Here is a 17091-nt window from a genome sequence, read left to right on the forward strand (position 1 = left end):
AGTTATATGACAAAGCGAGAACAGCCTTTTATTTGGCGTTTATGGAATAAAAAAAAAAAAAAAAAAAAAAAAAAAAAAAAAGAGAGAGCAAAAAGGACTCTTTTTTGCTGCTGGGTTAAGACTGGATGTCTTTTCTTTTTTTTTTTTTTTTACTTTCTATTGTGAGTCATAAAAGTTTTCTGATTGGCTGTGTTCCTGTAAGTAGCCAACCATTGGTGGAAATGGCCATATTGAGTCACTTGGACAACGAAAAAAATTTTTATTGTTAGAAAAGAATAATGCTTTACGGACTATGGGTGTGCTGAGCAGCAAAAATGGGGGAGGAATTCCGTAGCAAGTATGCATAATGGAACTACATGCCAAGGACACTTTGAATGATGTGCTTTTCCTTGGTGACACTGTTGCCATCCTTTTCTGGTATGAAAAGAAAATACTGTCTGGGCTGCATGAAAAAGAGTTGGATGATCTTTTCCCTCTGCCTTGGTGATACACGGGCAGTGAGCGTGGTAAAAAAAAATGAATGGGCTCACTGGAAAAAGGGTATTACTTTTTTGGACAATCATGTTAAAGTGCTCAGTGCTTTTGGCCATGACAGCCAGCCAACAATGTCAGCTGTCTCATGTGGGTCGGCATAGGTCGTAGGTTGTTTTCTCCACTGACAATGTATGTGATCCCTCAAAAAAAACATGAGAATGTTCACTCCACGCGAATAGATGGGCTTTTTCAATCTCAAAAAGAAACATAGGTGTCGTTTGGAACGAATGGATGCAGATCGAGTGTCGGCTCAAAGTCAGTTGACCCGTCCCGTTTCATCTAGAATACTTGGGGGGGGAATGATGAGAGCCGATGGGTTGTCATCAAGGCCATGACGAATCGGACGAAAATAAACAATTTGATTGTTCTTACTTTTTGCAGGTACTGCACCAATCATTGGCAGGAGTCATTCAAGCTTTAAGACTGACGGTCGCTGTTTCAATGAAGTGACACTGATGTGATGTTTGTGATTTACGGTCAAAAGCAAAGGGAAAATGACTCTTTTTAATAAAAAAATCCGCGAGTCTTTTTTTTTTTTTTTTTTTTTTTTTTTTTTCTTCAGAGTTCCAAATCCTCCCTCTCCCTTTTCTTTCTTTTTTCTTTTCTTTTTTTTTTTGCAAGATAAAGCGACATTTTTCTGTTTTGTGTTGAACGAAAAACAAAGCTCAATAAAAAGGAAAGGAATAAACAATTAGTGAAAAAATGGAAGACAATAACACTCCCGAAGCACCTTCACCTTGCACAGCTGGTTGTGGTTTTTATGGAAACAAGATTTACAACAACATGTGTTCGAAATGTTTCAAAGAACATGAAGCGCAAAACAAAATGGGTAACCGATGAGATGAGGAAGCGGTGGGTCTGAATGAATTCAGCTAATGGTTTTTTTTTCATTGTATAGATATTGTTCATACAGCTACATCCAATAATAATACAACGACCACATCCACGCCAAAGATGAAAGTGATAGAAACTCCCAATTTACTCATTTCCACTCCTTCTGCAACTGCAACTGCAACTGCTACAACAAATACAAATGTCGCAGCATCCGCACTGACAACACCACCACCACAAGAAGCTTTGAAAGATAAAGTGATAGAAGACTCCGCAGCAGCAATAGCAATCACAGAAACAGCACCACAAAAGCCGAAAGAAGACACGAATGATGATAAGGATGCTCCTAAAAAACCAGTGCAAAAGAATAAAGGACGTTGTTTTGAATGTCGCTCAAAAGTAGGTTGTTTTATAGAGTCATTGTCATTTGATATGGGGTTCATTATTGACACCTTTCCCTTCCTAGATTCCTCTTGCTAAACAATTAACAAACAAATGTCGTTGTGATTATATCTTTTGTGATACTCATCGCTTCCCCGACAAACACCATTGTACATTTGATCATGCAAAGAATGATAAAGGTAAATTGTTTTTCCATATTCTTCTTTATTGCATGCTGACGTATGTAATGTAATGGTTTTTTTTTTTTTTCCCTAGATATTTTGGCTAAATTGAATCCAAAGATCAATGACAAACCTCGTGGTGGCAACTCATTCCAACGTATTGATAGTTTCTAGTCATAGCTAAAACCGCAACGTGTCCCCCTCCCCCCACAAATCGTGGGATGCAATGATATAATAATACAATAAATGATATTTATCACATCATTCTGTCTTTTAAGGAACGAGAAATAAAAAAGAGGGGATTGCGTGGCCGTGTTAAAAAAAAAAAAAAAGAAAAAAATAAATTATTTTGCTTTGTCCCTTAAAGGAAATTTCACGTGAACTTTTTCCTTCTCTCGCTCTCTCTCTCTTTTTTCTCGCTCTATCAACAAAAAAAAACCCCCCCATGATGTTTAAGGGGCTTCTATAATGTATTTTTTTTTTTTACTTGGTTTTTGCATCTTTGTTTTTATTTTTAAGGTTAGCAGTGAAATTGCACTAAATTGGGATAAAAGGTCATGGGGCTGAAACTAATATAAATAATATAACACGGACAATCACCATTTCGTTTATAAATAAATCTTTATTTTCTCTACTTTTTTTTTCCCCCCTTATCTTTTTATAAAAGTCATGAATCATTATTATACTCGATTATCTTTTGATAAGCTTGAAACTATCAATTTGAACAAGTCTACAAGTTTACTTTCCTTTGTTTTGATCAGAAATACATTGATCCATGCTCTCACACATCAACAACAACAGCAGCAACCAGATCATTTGGCACAAGAAAGAGACTTTTATGACGAATATTATCTTTGTGATGACGAAGAAGAAGAAGAAGAAGAAGAAGAGGATGATGATGATGATGATCAAGTCTTTTTAAAGGAACGAGAGGATATCTATGAAGACATGGATCAGGAAAAACAAAGCCAACTACAACAACATCTATGGTTGAATTCATGCATTGACAATAACAACTGTGCGCTACAACAAGATCCATCACAGGAAGAAGCGTATTCTTCTGAAGAAGACATGCCACCCTCACCAGAAGATAGCAATGTCTCTTTTGCCTCCTTTTACGGCACTTGTACGACTACCACAGCAGTAACCTCTGAACCGATGAAAAAGTCCACGACGACACCAAAGAAGCCTACTTTCTTTATCCACGAAGACGAGGAAGAGGACGATGCTGCAGATCAAGACAATAGCCATCTCTGCTATGATCTGCCTTATTTAACCCTGCAAAAACAACCCGCCTCCTTTACATCTCACAACCTTCCACTGCACACTTTATAAACTTCACTGTACATCCCTCCCCCGCCCATTCTGTAAATAAACTTATTCTTTTCTTAAGCTTCAGTTATTATATTATTTTTTTTTTTTTCTTTTTTAATCAAGCATAAAAAACCCAAGGGAAAAAAAAAAAAAAACTTTCTCTAATCGATCAAATGATATACACCTTTTTGTACTTTTCCTTCTCCTTTTTCGTAAGGCAAATCAAACACAGCGTTGCTACGGAATCTTCTCATAAACTGAATGGCAACGTGTTCTAGTTCAGTGGGATTAATATATAGATCCTCAAATGTAAAAGCATCAGCTGAAATCTTGTCATCCATCGATCGCTATTTCAATAAATTGTTGTCAAAAAATAAAAAATAAAAAAATGAGATGGTGTTAAAAAAGGCAACTTTTCATTCGTTACTTACTCTTTCAATTAAATCAGCACTAATGGTTTGATTATAAGGAAGCTTTTCAATCAAACCAGCACCGTATCTATTTTTCATACAGAAAATATCGAATCAGAAAACAGTGGCTTCTTATCCGCCCCCCCCCACCTCCCCCTAAAAAAAGAGGCGCCACTTACTTTAATAGTGAGTTGGGAATATGACGTATGGGTAAGGGTTTCATCGTAATATCACGTGCCAAGTCAAAGATTTCCTTGACTTTATATTCTTTAGGTCCATAAAATTCGTACGTTTTGCCCATGCTGGATTCTGCTGTAAAAATCACTTCGAGACCATGAGCAACATCAACCGCCTAGGATAGTTTCAACAAAAGAAAAAAAAAAAAATGAGAACCATCATGCACATGACAATGTCAAACTCCTTCATCCTACTTTACAGAAACAGGACGGATCTTGGTATTTCCTTCATTCGTATAGAATTCCCAGCCATCGCCCGTACCAATTCTATTTAAAAATCTATCTTCATGACCCCACATAATACCAGGGCGAACAATGGTAGCATCAGGAATGACTTCCTTGACCGCCCTTTCACCCAAAGCCTTGCTCTGAAGGAATCTCGACGTCGAGTCCTCAGAAGCATTCAATGCTGACATCTGGACAAACCGAGCGACTCCATTTTCCGCACAGGCTTCAGCAATTTGACGTGCTCCATCTACGTGAACAGCATCAAAAGTAAAGTTCCTGTAAAAGAACGGGAAGCGTATAAACAGTTAGCCTTTTTGTTTCATGAAGGGGGGGGGCTTTTTTTCGTCTCCTTGTTGGGGCTCACTTTGTCTCATAATCACGTCCAACCAAGTTGTAAACAATGTCAGAGTGACGAACACATTCCCTCAGTTGTTCCTTATTTCTTAAATCAAATTCCAAAGGAATAATCTGTCCAAGGTCACCCGTGACTTTTAAATGTCTCGCTTCATCAGGATCACGATAAGGCACCACGACTTGAGTACCTTGTCTAGCTATAAAAGAGCGTCAGTCATTGGCATGTTTTCCCACATGGCAAAGGAGGGAGCTGCCCCTAGAGTCACTTCTTACCAAGACGGTTAACAACATATCGGCCCAAAAAGCCAGTGCAACCAAAGACCGTAGCAATATGTCCGTTGGTGGTGGATCTTTATATAAAATGAAAAACGTGACTATAAGCGTCATGTCGATCATTATCATTCTCTCTCTTGCCCTACCTTCCACCTAAACCATGTTTAATCATGACTTGACCCGTTTTCTGTCTCATCGAAAGATCGTGCATGGAACGCTGCAAATTATAGAAAAAAAAAAAGAAGAGGACATTAGGAGCACATGGTAACAAAAGAGAATTCTCGATGCGAGTTCTCCTTCTTTTTTTTTTATACGACATTTACAGTCATCATTCTGTTGGCCACATTGTGACGCACAACTAGAATAGACAATGAATGGACGTGAGTTCATGTTGTCGATGGACTTCCATCATGTCCTTGGATGGCAAAGAGTGTTACGTTTTATAGCTGTTGAAGGAATCATCCTTGTTTAAAAAGAGTTGCGAGAGCTGAGAGAAGGGAGTTGGCGATAAAATTGTTTCTGTGAATGTAAAATGAATGCTTTTTTTTTTTTATTTATTTGATTCAACAATAAAAAAAAAAGAAACGAGAAAAAAAAACCAAACGAAAGTCTACCTGCCAATAACGATTTTTAGGTGCCTTCATCCTTTCCCCACAAAAATAACAAAAAAAAAAAAAAAATCTCAGGCAACAAGGGGAAACGGGCATTCAAAATAATTCTCCACTTTTGGGCTGCTGCTTGGGACAACCCAATGAGAGAGCTGACGTCATTTAACAAGCCTTTTTATTTTTTATTCAAAACTTTTGTTTTTTACTTAGTGTTCGGGCTGTTGCGTCTTTTTTGACAAGTGAGCTCTTTCAGCCATGACACCTACACCCACAAACGTATCATGAAACTGGTGATCCATACTTTGGCGATGACGGTGGCCACTACTCGTCTCCTCCTCCTCCTCCTTCTTCTTGCCTGCGTCCGCGGGAAAAGAAGGACTCAACACGGGCGAGTCTTGGGGCGTGTTGGTAGCGGTATCTCCTGCGGGTTCATGTTGCACACGGTGCATGAGATGTTGCTGCAAACGCGGGCCTTCGGTCAGCCCGGCCACACCCACCATGTCTCGCTGCGTCATGTGCTTGACATCCACCCCTTGGCCCCCTTGATCCACAGGGGCATAGCGTCGGAGCGCGTTGAGTTCTTCCGACAGCGTTTCATAACGATAATTGACACGGATGTTGGGCACATTCGTCTTGCTCATGTCGTTGCCTTCCACGCCAGGTCGCGTATAGTGTTTTCCGATCCAATGTTTCTTGATACGATGTTCCCATCCACATTGCAAGACAGAGTTACGTGCCAACTCACACATGTCCGTCGAAGACAGCTTCCAGATCTGGGCTGCCACACTGTACTCTTCAATCAAAGGTTCGCGCGTAAAGTGGAACTGGAGCGGATCATCCGTCGAGAGAGAGATGTTGAGGCCCCGTTGGAAGAATTGAGGAAGCGGGTTACGTTCGTACGTCAAAAAGAGAGCGTTATTGGAAAGCGGTGACATGGCAATGCCGACTTGAGCAAGATAGTAGAGGTATTGCATGGCAGGTACCTTTCGGAGAAGAATACCATGAGAGATGCCGAACGACGTCAAGAAAGCGGAGGCCAAGTGGTCGGTGTCGCCCGCTTCACCACAATGGGGGCGCAGCACAAACGTGTTGAAGCCACGTTCCTGGCGCCAGGCATTCAGAGATGCCAGGTTGGCATACAAGTAGTACAGGTAATAGTTGTACGGTGGGTTGATCGAGCCGCTCCATTCGCGCGGAAGAGGCACTTCGCGATAGACATTGCGCTCAATCTTGGACTCGTCGTCTACAGAATCAAAGCCGATGACTCTTTGTAAGAAAATGTGGAGTTCAGGGTGTTTGGAAGGATCCCTGGTCACTTCAAAGAGAGGTTCAAACAGATCTAATGGAAAATGACGTTACAACACGAAAGGAGGTGAGTTAGCTTTTTTTTCTTTTTTTTTTTTTGTCCTTTCTAAAATAGCCAAACAATGGGCACATCCATCTGCTTTTGCAAACCCCCCCCCATACTTCTCAAAAGATCTCCAAAGTTGTCGACATGAGCAGAAGACTTGTAAATATTGTATAATCGAGGTACTTGCACCAACCAACGCACATTGGGCGAGAACAACTTGTTATGAACCACCCATTTAGCCAACTTGTCCCATTCTTCCAAAGAGCGTCCGTACACAGAGACACGGTATTCGGCCATTTGGTATTTAGACGATTCCAAATCAGAAATCACTTCTTTGGAGATTTCTGCCAAGTAACGACCGTGAATAAAGTTGTCTGTCTTCATAAAGATTTCTCTCAAACGACTTTCACCAATCGGATTGTACTTCAAGTTGAATTTGTCAAAACGATGGAAAGAATCTTTATGTGCGTGCATATCCAACGTATCAATGCTAAGATCGTAAGCCGTCAATCCCAAACTTTCAAACACCCCTTGTAACGTCAAATGTTCTCCATCACGATAAATAACGACATCCTAAGGGGGAGGGGGGGGGGCGAAAAAGAGAGAATAAAAATGAATACCATGTTTTTTGCTGCTGACGAACGCCACGTTCTATTTGCCCTTTCTTACATCAGGCGATTTCTTCATCTTGGATTTGATAAAACGTAGTAAATGTTTTTGATTCATACAACTGGAGTGATGTACGTGAGTATCGACTTTACGAACGTTGTAAAAGTCACGATGAGGTACACTCTTTGAATCAGCCATCTCTTGAAACTCGTTCAACAAAATGTACATTTGCCATTTGGAATCCAAATAACGCAATCGTCGAAAAGCAAAACTCTTGGCTGGGCCATCACTGATAGCAGTTAAAATGTAGTCTAAATCTTCATAGTATTCTTTACAATTAGGTATCTTGTAAGCTGGTTCACGGTTGTTCTTGTCTATAGTGGGGATCGGTGGGTGGATTGGATTAGCGGGCTATTATTTTTGTCGTACAAATGATTCATGCAACATCCTCCTTTTTTTTGTACCTTCTTCCGTCTTGAACACTTGATAGAAACCGTCCGTTCCAATGCCATACACATACTATGGGTGGCAAAAAACAAGGTGATAGGAGGCCCTACGTTAGTGTCGGATGTCACGAAAAGAGAAGCTCGCTCTTCCCTTTACCTCATGTTCACCAGGTATTTTGACATGATCGATTTCAAAGTCCTTGCCTACCGCAGCAATTGGGTCTGCCTCTCTTTCTTTCTCCCTCTGTCGTCTGCGCGCCAATTCTTCAGGTGCTGGTAAAGGCCATGAAGGCGGAGGCGGAGGTGGATAAACCTCCCAGTCGTCTTTATTTTTAGGATTATCCTCCAGTCTTTGGCGAGACTGTACCATGTATTTTTCACGCAAATCCAGGCATTTCTGGAACGTGCAATACAATTCACGTAGTTCTTTCGTGATCACTTCATCTATAGAAGCACCCAACCTAGGTCATCGTTCTGATACAATAGCGCCCTCCATTCCCCCCCCCCCTCCCTCGTCCTTTTCAGCACTTACCCTTATAGGCAGCATTACCATCCGGTGGTGTATCAATGACGGAAGCAGATAAAGGAATCACCGGTAAGCGATTATCCATCAATCTGTCCCAGTCACGTCCTTTTTCTTCTTCCTCCAAGTAAGGGGAACGCGCCCTTGGTGGGTCTTTGGGCAAGTTGGTTTGACCCAGGAATTTGCTATCATGCTTCAATAGTAAAAAAAGGCATTATAGGGTTGGGTCATTGAATACAAAAGATTGGATAGAAAACGGGTCATTTTTTTTTTTATCTTTTTCTTTTTTACATCCTGAATAGCCTTCATATGGTGATAATCAAACAACGGTGTGCTATTCTGCTCTTGTCCTTTCACCGGTTCAGACATGACCGCAACTTAGAATGTAATACAGAATAATATTAAAAAAGAAGCAAAAAAGAAGAATGGCTGAAAATTGACTAAAGTCCTTTTATATCAAAAAATGCGGGAAAAGGCAATTTCAGAAAAAAAGGGGGGTAGTGTGGGACGGGTGAGTGCAACAGCTGTCTGTGATACGAAAGAGTCACGATTTTTTTTTTTCATGCCATATTATAATGGCCACAGAGAGGCCTGCGTGTTAGATACTTTTTTATGACGCTGTTTGCCCCCACCCCTCAAGTGCTTCTCAAGAGTGCTGCTGCTTTCGCTCAATTGAAATGAAAAAAGGATAACAGGACCCTCTATTGGAAAAGTATGACATCGTTCGACTTGAACATAAATTAAGGGTTTTGGTTACCATCTTAATAGGCTAACCTTGTGACGAGCTTTTAGTCTGGTTTTTTTCCAGTTTCTGATTCGATTTTTGTGCTTGATAGATGAAGGGTACACGATACAGAAATACCCTCCACACATGGTCATGATCAAGTGACTGGTTGTAACTCTTTTAGGAAAGCTTTTTCCCGCATTTTTCGCTTTCCGTAAGAAAGACCGCCCAAATTTTTATTTTTATTTTTTTTTTTTTTTTTTGACAGCCATCCAAGATCTAATCTTGACATCTCTCCATTCACTTTACCACTTTCCTCATTACCACCGTCACCAACAGCAGCAGCACCAGCAGCACCAGCAGCAGCAGCACCAGCATTCGTAGCAAACATGTTATACATTGTCGGTCTCGGTCTTTATAACGAAAAAGATATCACAGTCGCCGGTTTGGAAGCCGTAAAGAAGTCCGAGCGTGTTTACCTGGAAGCCTATACTTCCATCTTATCCGTCGGCAAGGAAAAATTAGAGGACTTTTATGGAAAGGACAATATCATTATTGCCGACCGCGAAATGGTTGAATCAGACAGTGATGCCATTTTAAAAGATGCTGATAAGATTGACGTATCCTTCTTAGTCGTCGGTGATCCCTATGGGTAAAAAATGAAGAACGTCTTTGTTGCATCGGACCGAGTTCGGGAAGAGGTTAACTCAACGTATCCATTTCTTTATAGCGCCACAACGCATACAGATCTTATTATCCGTGCTCGTGAAATGGGCATTCCTATCAAAGTCATTCATAATGCTTCTATCTTGAATGCTGTGGGCGCTTGTGGTTTACAACTCTATAACTTTGGTCAAACTATTTCCATTGTGTTCTTTACAGAGACATGGCGTCCCGATAGTTTTTATGATCGTATCAAGGAAAACCACCAATTCGGTCTTCATACTTTATGTCTATTGGACATCAAGGTCAAAGAGCAAAGTATAGAAAATATGGCAAGGTAGGCTAGCCTTCATTCGGTTATAAAAACGACAGTACACTGGTGGAAAAGAGAGAGCTTCCTGTAACTAAACCTACCCTTGCATCCATTTCCTTTGCAGAGGACGATTGATCTACGAACCACCTCGCTATATGACAGTCAATCAAGCAGTAGAACAGCTTTTAGAAATTGAAGAAAAGCGTCAAGAAGGCATTTGTAAGCCTGATTCTTTAGCTATCGGCTGTGCTCGTATCGGCCAAGATACCCAAAAGATAGTCGCTGGTACTTTGGAAGAATTGGTGGACGTTGATTTTGGTGGGCCTCTCCACTCTCTTGTTTTGATTGGCTCCCGTATGCATGAAATGGAAGCTGAATATGTTGAGGATTTCGCCTGTAATAAGGAAACTTTTGAAGCTATTGTGAAGCGTGATTACGTTCATTAAGAGTTTTTTTTTTTAAAAAAAAAAGAAAAAAAAAAACGACAAGAAAAGTCAGCCAAAAAAGCAAACAAACTGTATATAGACTGTAATAAAAAATTCTACCATGTATAATCCATTTGCAATGGGAAAATATATAGTATTTACGAATGAAAGGTTTCAGCTGGTCAAGTCTTTGATTCATACCTTGATTCAATACCAAAGCGGACAATTTCTTTTTTGCATGAAAGTCTTGGATCTGTTTCGAACAATTGTCTTTCATTTGGTTTTTGGTTGTTGGTTTTTTTTTTTTTTTTTTTTTTTGTTCGAGCTCATAAAGCCAAAAGCCTTTTTCTATCGTGTCGTTTTTTCTCTTCCTTTTCCTTAAATCCAACCAAAAAAAAAACCAACAACAACAACAACAACACAATGTCACGTACAGACGAAGCTAAAGCAAAGGTTTCCAACATGACAGATGAAATGGAATCGAAAGTCAAGCAAGGTGCGACAGCTGCCTCTAATAAAGTAGATGAATTGTTGGAAAATGAAAATGTGGACAGAGCTGCAAGACGTACAGAAGAGGAAGCCCACAAGCTGAAGGACGACGTGCGCGAATTGAAGCGAAAAGCGGGACCAAAGATCCAAGAGGCCGAGAACTTTTTGACGTCTCCTGCTGCCATTAACTTTTACAAAGGCCTTATTACTGGTGTAGCTCTTGTGTTTGCTTATAATCGTTATACAGAGAGCAGATATCGATTTTAAATTGCTTGTGTACTCTTATTACCATGGTAGCGTGTTCAAACAGATCCACATAGGAAAACACCTACATATTTACATTTTACAGCTTTATTATCTACTATGCATTTTATCACTAGATAGTTGTCAAAGTGATCTCTTGTATTAAATTCTCGAAAAACGGATTAAAATGATTTTTATCGTACTTGTTCTGAATGTGTCGTGCTTTTTCGACAAGCATATCCTTGTCTACGGTTACGTTTTCCTCTTTTATTTTTTGCTGTTGAATTCCATCTGCAGTGGTGAATGATGTTTCTTTGGAAGATTTTGCTTCTTTGGCGGAGGCGACATAAATGAATATGTTTTTTAGAGCGAGAATATCTTCATCTTCTCTGTTCGGGTATGAGTCAATAAAGGATAAGATAGGTTTATAATTATGGGATACTGCGCCTAAGAGGAGAGAGAGAAGGACAGTGAAAATATGAATAACCCATCAGAAAGATATTGCTGGAAGGATAAACTTACTCTCAAAAAGCTTTGGAATAACAAAGTATATCAATGCCAATTTTGCTTCGTCTAATAGTTGGCCATCTAACAAGTGCTTATATTCTGCCTCAAAGTCCCATTCATCATGTGCATTCAATGCCTTTGCTTTTTGTATGAGTCTTTTTGGAATATGATATTGGGTGATAAGAGTGTCCTCATCACTCCATTCTCCATTCCGTAATATATGTTCTATTTTCTGCTCAGCACTGAGAAAATCCAAAAGTTCATGGTTTTTGTTAATTCATTGCTAAGTTTGGTTGGCAAGGATCCAAACTTACTTACTCTGGTAAAAATAGCGACGCATAGATAGCAAAATTAGCAAAATCTTCTTTCTCTAATTCTTCAATCCACAAGTTTGCAAATAGTGGATCAATGTTGTTGGGCTGTTTATATAAGCTTAGCAACCATAATAATTCCAACGGCCATGCCTGCAAATCTGCAATTTTACTGTCGCCACACCACCACTGTAACAGTTGGTACCATAAAATACCCGAATCGGGTAAAGAAGGCTCGGTGGATGACGCTTCTCCCAAATGCATATGTTGTAATTCAAGCATGGCATTGGCTGCTGCTTCTTTCTCTAGCATTTTGTTGTAGTCTCTGTTCAAATCGACAGGCTCCCCATAACTTGTTCCATACCAAATGTACAAACCCAAAATTAATTGCCAGTAAAGACCATCGGTAACAGCAAAATGATCGGTTGTGCTATATCCAAATTGACCTGCAATTAAATACCAACATTTCTTTTGATGAACCGACATGTGATGCCAACTCGTTTGTTTCTCGGATGACGGTTGCTGTTGTGGTTGATCTTTAAGACTGTGGAATTGTTCCTCGATGATATAATTCAAATCTTTCAATTCTGAATGGCATATATACAATCCCAACATAAAATCCTTTTGCTGCTGTGCCAGTTCAGCTGCTTTTTGACGCTGTCCAAATACCAAATGAGCAAACACACTGACAAACGGATCGTCAGGATATTTTTTTGTATTTCTCTCGATAAAGTACTGTAAACCAGGCTGCACTAATTGACTGTACCATTTTCGAAGCGATAGCAACTGTTTTTCTTCAGTATCTGGTGTCAATAAAGCAATCGCCAGAGTCCATAGATGTTGTTGTTCTATGGGCAATTCCTTCGCTGCTGGTGTTTTCTCCTTTGGACTGTAATAGACGGAAAAATCAGCTGTATCTCTTAATTTGGCAGTAGGCAATCGATCATGTCTAGGTTTCACTTCTGTTTGTTGTAGGAATAACTTCATAATCTCGTTTATTCTCTACTTGAGTATAAATTTTTCCTCGTTGTATGAGACGCCTTGAAAAGCAAACGGCTGTAATTTAGTATGTGCTTTTTTTTTTCCCCCTTCTTTACCTTTGTCTTTGTTTGATTGTTTTTGTCAATGATGCTCCTTTGTCACGAAACAGTCCATGTTAGTATGAACAATACCAATCGCAAAACACATTCAGTTGACAAAAGAAAATAAAATTATAAATGGAATTACCCTTTCATGCGCTGCATTATTGAACCTGTTTTCTTGCTTAAGAACATGGTAGTTTGATATAATTTTCTCAACACATGAGAAAAACAGACTGGATGCCTCCAGCATTTTTACAACGACAGAAAGGGGGAAAATTACAGATCGCGTCACTGACGAGACTCATTCGCGTTTAATTTTTCCTATGATTTGTTGATCTTTCTGAGAATCAGATACAGATCATCGTCTTTTGATTGCGCTTTTATTCAAGATGGGCTATGAAGAATACCTCAACATAACTGTACTGCAAGAGAATAAACCTGTAAGCAAACTATTGAAGAATATTTAAGGCTGTTCATATATACTTACTCAAGCTCAACAGGTGACCTACAAATCCATGGCTCGATCGTTAGGCATTCACGTTAATAAGGCTAAACAGTAAGCTTAACAACGTTTCGTCCTTTGCATTCACGCAATACATGATTGCATAGGCACTTAAAAACTATAATGTAGGGCTCTTTATGAATTCTCAAAGCAACATTCTAATGTTCATGCCGTGTATTGTTTGACTGGAACGACGCTCGATAATCAGTTTAAAATACAATTAGTCAAAGATGCCGATGTCGAAGGTACTGACGAAAAAGGTTGGACTTAGGGAAAGCAGTAGAAGCATTAACTCATATCACTTGCTTCTTTTGCTGCTATTATTAGAGGCACAAAAGAAATACAAAAAACTTACTGGTGTTCATGTTTACAGTTTATGCTCTTTTGTCCCCACCGACTTCTCTGTCTTTTATGCAGCTTGTAAAGATGCACCCAAGTTGACAATGGAAGATCGTATTAAATGTGGGATTCTTAGAAACCCTACAGTGCATTTAGAGCAAGGCAACAAACAACAGCAATCATCTCATATACCTCCTAAACCTAGCATCCCCGCATCGCCTAAAACGCTGACGAACCAATCTGTCTCCACTACGAATAAGAGCAAAACGACACCGCTTGGAACGAAACGAAAAGGCACGCTCAATTTTGGCCCCAGTACAACAACCAAAAAGCAAGCAGTAACAACTAATGCTCCTAAGGAGAATCCTGTCGCTAAGCCATCACCCATTACATTATCCTCGTCACTAACCAAAGGTTCCGCAACTACCAATGAAAGAAAACCAACTGCAAAAACTGGTACAGATGATAGATATTGTAAAATTGCTATTTCATTGCCATTGTATCCATAACAAAACTTTTTTTTTCGCAAACGAACAGATGAAATCGAAAAACGCATGGCTAAAACATCACTTAAGGCTTCCGATATCTTTTCTTCGGATGAAGAAGACGATAATCCCGCAGCCATCGAAACTCGCATACCTATTCAAGACGCACCAAATGAAGATGAAGATGACGACGTCGAAATGGTAGATATCGAGGACAGCAAAGATAAAGATGATAAGAATGAAGAGATAACCAATTTCATGGATGAGGATGAGGATGAGAAAGATAATGCGGCGTCCACCCCTACTACTACTCCTGGAAAAACGAGAAGAAAGGTACTCAAGAAGAAAACATACAAGAATGCACGTGGTTTACTTGGTAAGTTAAAAAATGAGAAAAAAAGTATATCTCTCTTAAATGAGAAAAAAAAGGCAATGTTGCTGATTCTGATGAATCATCGACTTCTTGTTTAAAACAGTTACGGAGAACGTTTGGGAATGGGAAGAAGTCAATGATGAAGAAACCACCGAGAAGAAGCCAACACCATCAAAATCTGTAAAAGATGCTTCTGCTGCGCCTTCTTCTGCCAATAAGGCAGGTGCTGCAAAGAAGCCCGTGAAGAAGCCAGCTGCTCAATCTAATCTATTCAATTTCTTTAAGAAAACTTAATTTTATGATTATCTTTTAACAGCCTACCCTTACTTTATAGATGATAAAAATCCGTTATCTGATATTTCAATATACAATACTTTACATAAACATATTCATCAGCTATTACGTGATAGGAAAGTGTTACCCTATAAGACAACCATTCCTGTCGTATTTGATTTATATATGTAGCAAATGTAATCACTTGTCAAGTAAACTGAGAATGATAGATGCAGATCAACGATAACAAACTATTTTATCTTGATATAGGGCGCTATACGAATACTCCCATCAGCACAGATATCATAAGTTGTTCTAAAATCATTTCTTTACGTTTTATTGTAGATCTATGGCTTTATTACTCCCCTCCGTCCAAATTTCGTTTTCAACTGAGGATACGACTACTGATACCTATTGTTATAGTACCCGATTCAGTATTCATATTGTCGTATTTGGTTTTTTGGTTTTTTTTTTTTTTTTATTTTTTTTTGCTTAAATTCATGTGCGATTTATTTCAACAGAAAGACAGAAAGACAGATGAAAATTAGGGATGAAGACAAGTGGTATAAGAGGAGAGAAAAAAACGGAGTGGGTTAGAAGAGGCACATGAGAGGCATATTATGAACAGTCCTCATTAGAGTGTTTAAGTTATGTCTGGTGGGGGCACTTTTTCGACATTCTGTAACGTGATACTTAAAGTTACAGAGGCTTGGAGTCTCTGTAATGCATTCGCTAAGGATCAGGCTCCATTGTTGATGACTACATACCATTGATATTGCCATAGGGTCTTCAAAATGTTACCCACTAATTCTAAGGCGTAATTTTCAGTGTATGTATTTGTTGGAAGCTTTAACTGGAGGAGAACATGCCAGACTTCATCTAGAGGCCGTAGAACATCAGATAGAAATAGGTAGACCAAAGATGCGGACCAAAAGGACCATTTGATAGGGCAGCCAACGACAAAGTGGAAGTCATCTTCAATGGGTGCTACACATAGTGGACATTCGGGTGATGGCCATCGTTGAGGACGTTGACTATGCAAAGATAACCTTGATCTTAACGATGCACGCAGCAACCGCCACCAGCAAGTAAAGACCTTGTGTGGCAATCGTAACGTCCAAAAGACTTTCCAAATACGAGGATGGAAAAAACTGGGTGGGCAGATATAAGGTACTTGTGGGATGCCCTGCATAGAGAATGGACCCGGTAATTTCTCTTGGAGATATCGCTGAGACCAATATTGTCGTAATAGTGCCGGAGTCAACTTAGCAATTGGAATGGTCTTATCACCAACTTGAATCCCCCAGTGATCACCTTGAGGAACCCATGAAGACGCGTCATAGGGTGACAATTTGTGTGCTCGCTGATCGGCATTCTGACATGGCCATGTCGGCGAAAGTACATTGAAGCGAAAATCACGCGGCATGAACTTTTTGAGTCTAGGGCGCCAGTAAATGGGAGGAGTATCTTTTCTAAGCAGCTGGAGTATTTTACCTACCTTATTAAGGTTAGTGAGATCTAAGCGAAGGTAATTAGTGAACATGTTATATGAATAGGACCCAGACATTTGCCACAGTATAGCGCAAGGGTATTTGAGACAGGTCATAAGCGTCCTCATTGTTCGCGGGGTTGACTGGTACCAAAGCAAAATGGAGTGGTGTATCTGCGTACCAGCGTCCAGGCCAGCTAGTATGTCCTACTAGTGCTGGTAGCTCCATTAGAAGCCGTGTTAAAATAGATAACGTAGGGAGCCCTTTAAAGAGAGGTAAGAAGGTTCGAGGATGCTGCAGCCATGGCAAAAAGGAGTGGTAACCAGTACATATGTATATGCAATGGCCGATCAAGGGAGCAACGAAATCACTATTGCATTTAGATGAAGAATACGGTGAACAAAGATAAGCTGTAATGCTAGTTGTTACTAATATATATCAATGATTCCCAAGCTGCCAAAACACTTGCGGAGACAGATAGACCGCCAAGAAGGAGCTGGTCGGAAGGGGAGAACAAATTTGCGCACGACAGTTCGAATGCTGTTTAACCATGTCTTTGGTACTGGTACTACTCGTAACAAATGCCAAATTT

General features: G+C 39.8%; 8 protein-coding genes across 8 annotated transcripts; 5 read left to right on the plus strand and 3 right to left on the minus strand.

Moving 5' to 3' along the window:
* Positions 1–1154: 1154 nt before the first annotated feature.
* Positions 1155–2390, plus strand: BDF20DRAFT_890997 (uncharacterized protein). The gene is made up of 4 exons (XM_053082220.1): positions 1155–1363; positions 1433–1764; positions 1832–1946; positions 2023–2390. Exons 1-4 carry the CDS (start codon positions 1237–1239, stop codon positions 2100–2102), a joined length of 654 nt encoding a protein of 217 aa, XP_052933072.1. The 5' UTR covers positions 1155–1236; the 3' UTR covers positions 2103–2390.
* BDF20DRAFT_890998 (uncharacterized protein) lies at positions 2391–3367 on the plus strand. The gene has a single exon (XM_053082221.1). The coding sequence runs from the start codon at positions 2598–2600 to the stop codon at positions 3261–3263; it is 666 nt and encodes a 221-aa protein (XP_052933073.1). The 5' UTR covers positions 2391–2597; the 3' UTR covers positions 3264–3367.
* Positions 3368–5462, minus strand: BDF20DRAFT_891006 (uncharacterized protein). Its single transcript, XM_053082222.1, has 9 exons — positions 5181–5462; positions 5067–5101; positions 4890–4960; positions 4744–4820; positions 4481–4667; positions 4089–4392; positions 3832–4004; positions 3674–3740; positions 3368–3589 (listed from the first exon to the last, which is right to left on the minus strand). The coding sequence occupies exons 1-9, from the start codon at positions 5203–5205 to the stop codon at positions 3404–3406; spliced, it is 1125 nt and encodes a 374-aa protein (XP_052933074.1). The 5' UTR covers positions 5206–5462; the 3' UTR covers positions 3368–3403.
* BDF20DRAFT_891020 (uncharacterized protein) lies at positions 5425–8722 on the minus strand. Its single transcript, XM_053082223.1, has 7 exons — positions 8572–8722; positions 8290–8473; positions 7915–8201; positions 7776–7830; positions 7372–7685; positions 6819–7275; positions 5425–6690 (listed from the first exon to the last, which is right to left on the minus strand). Exons 1-7 carry the CDS (start codon positions 8647–8649, stop codon positions 5558–5560), a joined length of 2508 nt encoding a protein of 835 aa, XP_052933075.1. The 5' UTR covers positions 8650–8722; the 3' UTR covers positions 5425–5557.
* Positions 8723–9237: 515 nt separating this feature from the next.
* Positions 9238–10528, plus strand: BDF20DRAFT_891028 (putative diphthine synthase). The gene is made up of 3 exons (XM_053082224.1): positions 9238–9656; positions 9735–10004; positions 10105–10528. The coding sequence occupies exons 1-3, from the start codon at positions 9394–9396 to the stop codon at positions 10424–10426; spliced, it is 855 nt and encodes a 284-aa protein (XP_052933076.1). The 5' UTR covers positions 9238–9393; the 3' UTR covers positions 10427–10528.
* A 272-nt stretch (positions 10529–10800) lies between these two features.
* On the plus strand, positions 10801–11332 carry BDF20DRAFT_891033 (uncharacterized protein). Its single transcript, XM_053082225.1, has 2 exons — positions 10801–11187; positions 11244–11332. Exon 1 carries the CDS (start codon positions 10829–10831, stop codon positions 11159–11161), a length of 333 nt encoding a protein of 110 aa, XP_052933077.1. The 5' UTR covers positions 10801–10828; the 3' UTR covers positions 11162–11187; positions 11244–11332.
* An 80-nt stretch (positions 11333–11412) lies between these two features.
* BDF20DRAFT_123146 (uncharacterized protein) lies at positions 11413–13402 on the minus strand. Its single transcript, XM_053074734.1, has 3 exons — positions 13183–13402; positions 11963–13089; positions 11413–11886 (listed from the first exon to the last, which is right to left on the minus strand). Exons 2-3 carry the CDS (start codon positions 12940–12942, stop codon positions 11628–11630), a joined length of 1239 nt encoding a protein of 412 aa, XP_052933078.1. The 5' UTR covers positions 12943–13089; positions 13183–13402; the 3' UTR covers positions 11413–11627.
* On the plus strand, positions 13045–13887 carry BDF20DRAFT_891046 (DNA polymerase subunit Cdc27-domain-containing protein). Its single transcript, XM_053082226.1, has 4 exons — positions 13045–13110; positions 13225–13477; positions 13538–13593; positions 13669–13887. Exons 2-4 carry the CDS (start codon positions 13427–13429, stop codon positions 13808–13810), a joined length of 249 nt encoding a protein of 82 aa, XP_052933079.1. The 5' UTR covers positions 13045–13110; positions 13225–13426; the 3' UTR covers positions 13811–13887.
* Positions 13888–17091: the final 3204 nt, after the last annotated feature.

Source organism: Mycotypha africana (genome assembly GCF_025528875.1).
Source record: "Mycotypha africana strain NRRL 2978 chromosome Unknown BDF20scaffold_10, whole genome shotgun sequence".
In the NCBI taxonomy this organism is placed as follows: Eukaryota; Fungi; Mucoromycota; class Mucoromycetes; order Mucorales; family Mycotyphaceae; genus Mycotypha; species Mycotypha africana.

Bases quoted from the DNA above. Each gene is read 5' to 3' on its own strand.
- BDF20DRAFT_890997 (XM_053082220.1), top strand. From the start codon at position 1,237: ATGGAAGACAATAACACTCCCGAAGCACCTTCACCTTGCACAGCTGGT. The intron at 1,765-1,831 runs GTAGGTTGTTTT...TTCCCTTCCTAG, and splicing joins GTTTTGAATGTCGCTCAAAA to ATTCCTCTTGCTAAACAATT. The intron at 1,947-2,022 runs GTAAATTGTTTT...TTTTTTCCCTAG, and splicing joins TCATGCAAAGAATGATAAAG to ATATTTTGGCTAAATTGAAT.
- BDF20DRAFT_890998 (XM_053082221.1), top strand. From the start codon at position 2,598: ATGAATCATTATTATACTCGATTATCTTTTGATAAGCTTGAAACTATC.
- BDF20DRAFT_891006 (XM_053082222.1), bottom strand. From the start codon at position 5,205: ATGATTCCTTCAACAGCTATAAAAC. The intron at 4,821-4,889 runs GTAGGGCAAGAG...TTTTATATAAAG, and splicing joins AAACATGGTTTAGGTGGAAG to ATCCACCACCAACGGACATA. The intron at 4,005-4,088 runs GTAAAGTAGGAT...AAACTATCCTAG, and splicing joins CCAAGATCCGTCCTGTTTCT to GCGGTTGATGTTGCTCATGG.
- BDF20DRAFT_891020 (XM_053082223.1), bottom strand. From the start codon at position 8,649: ATGTCTGAACCGGTGAAAGGACAAGAGCAGAATAGCACACCGTTGTTT. The intron at 7,276-7,371 runs GTAAGAAAGGGC...CCTCCCCCTTAG, and splicing joins AGATGAAGAAATCGCCTGAT to GATGTCGTTATTTATCGTGA. The intron at 6,691-6,818 runs GTATGGGGGGGG...ATTTTCCATTAG, and splicing joins CTTTGGAGATCTTTTGAGAA to ATCTGTTTGAACCTCTCTTT.
- BDF20DRAFT_891028 (XM_053082224.1), top strand. From the start codon at position 9,394: ATGTTATACATTGTCGGTCTCGGTCTTTATAACGAAAAAGATATCACA. The intron at 9,657-9,734 runs GTAAAAAATGAA...ATTTCTTTATAG, and splicing joins GTCGTCGGTGATCCCTATGG to CGCCACAACGCATACAGATC. The intron at 10,005-10,104 runs GTAGGCTAGCCT...TTTCCTTTGCAG, and splicing joins AGTATAGAAAATATGGCAAG to AGGACGATTGATCTACGAAC.
- BDF20DRAFT_891033 (XM_053082225.1), top strand. From the start codon at position 10,829: ATGTCACGTACAGACGAAGCTAAAGCAAAGGTTTCCAACATGACAGAT.
- BDF20DRAFT_123146 (XM_053074734.1), bottom strand. From the start codon at position 12,942: ATGAAGTTATTCCTACAACAAACAGAAGTGAAACCTAGACATGATCGA. The intron at 11,887-11,962 runs GTAAGTAAGTTT...GGATTTTCTCAG, and splicing joins GCGTCGCTATTTTTACCAGA to TGCTGAGCAGAAAATAGAAC.
- BDF20DRAFT_891046 (XM_053082226.1), top strand. From the start codon at position 13,427: ATGGGCTATGAAGAATACCTCAACATAACTGTACTGCAAGAGAATAAA. The intron at 13,478-13,537 runs GTAAGCAAACTA...CAAGCTCAACAG, and splicing joins TACTGCAAGAGAATAAACCT to GTGACCTACAAATCCATGGC. The intron at 13,594-13,668 runs GTAAGCTTAACA...ACTATAATGTAG, and splicing joins CACGTTAATAAGGCTAAACA to GGCTCTTTATGAATTCTCAA.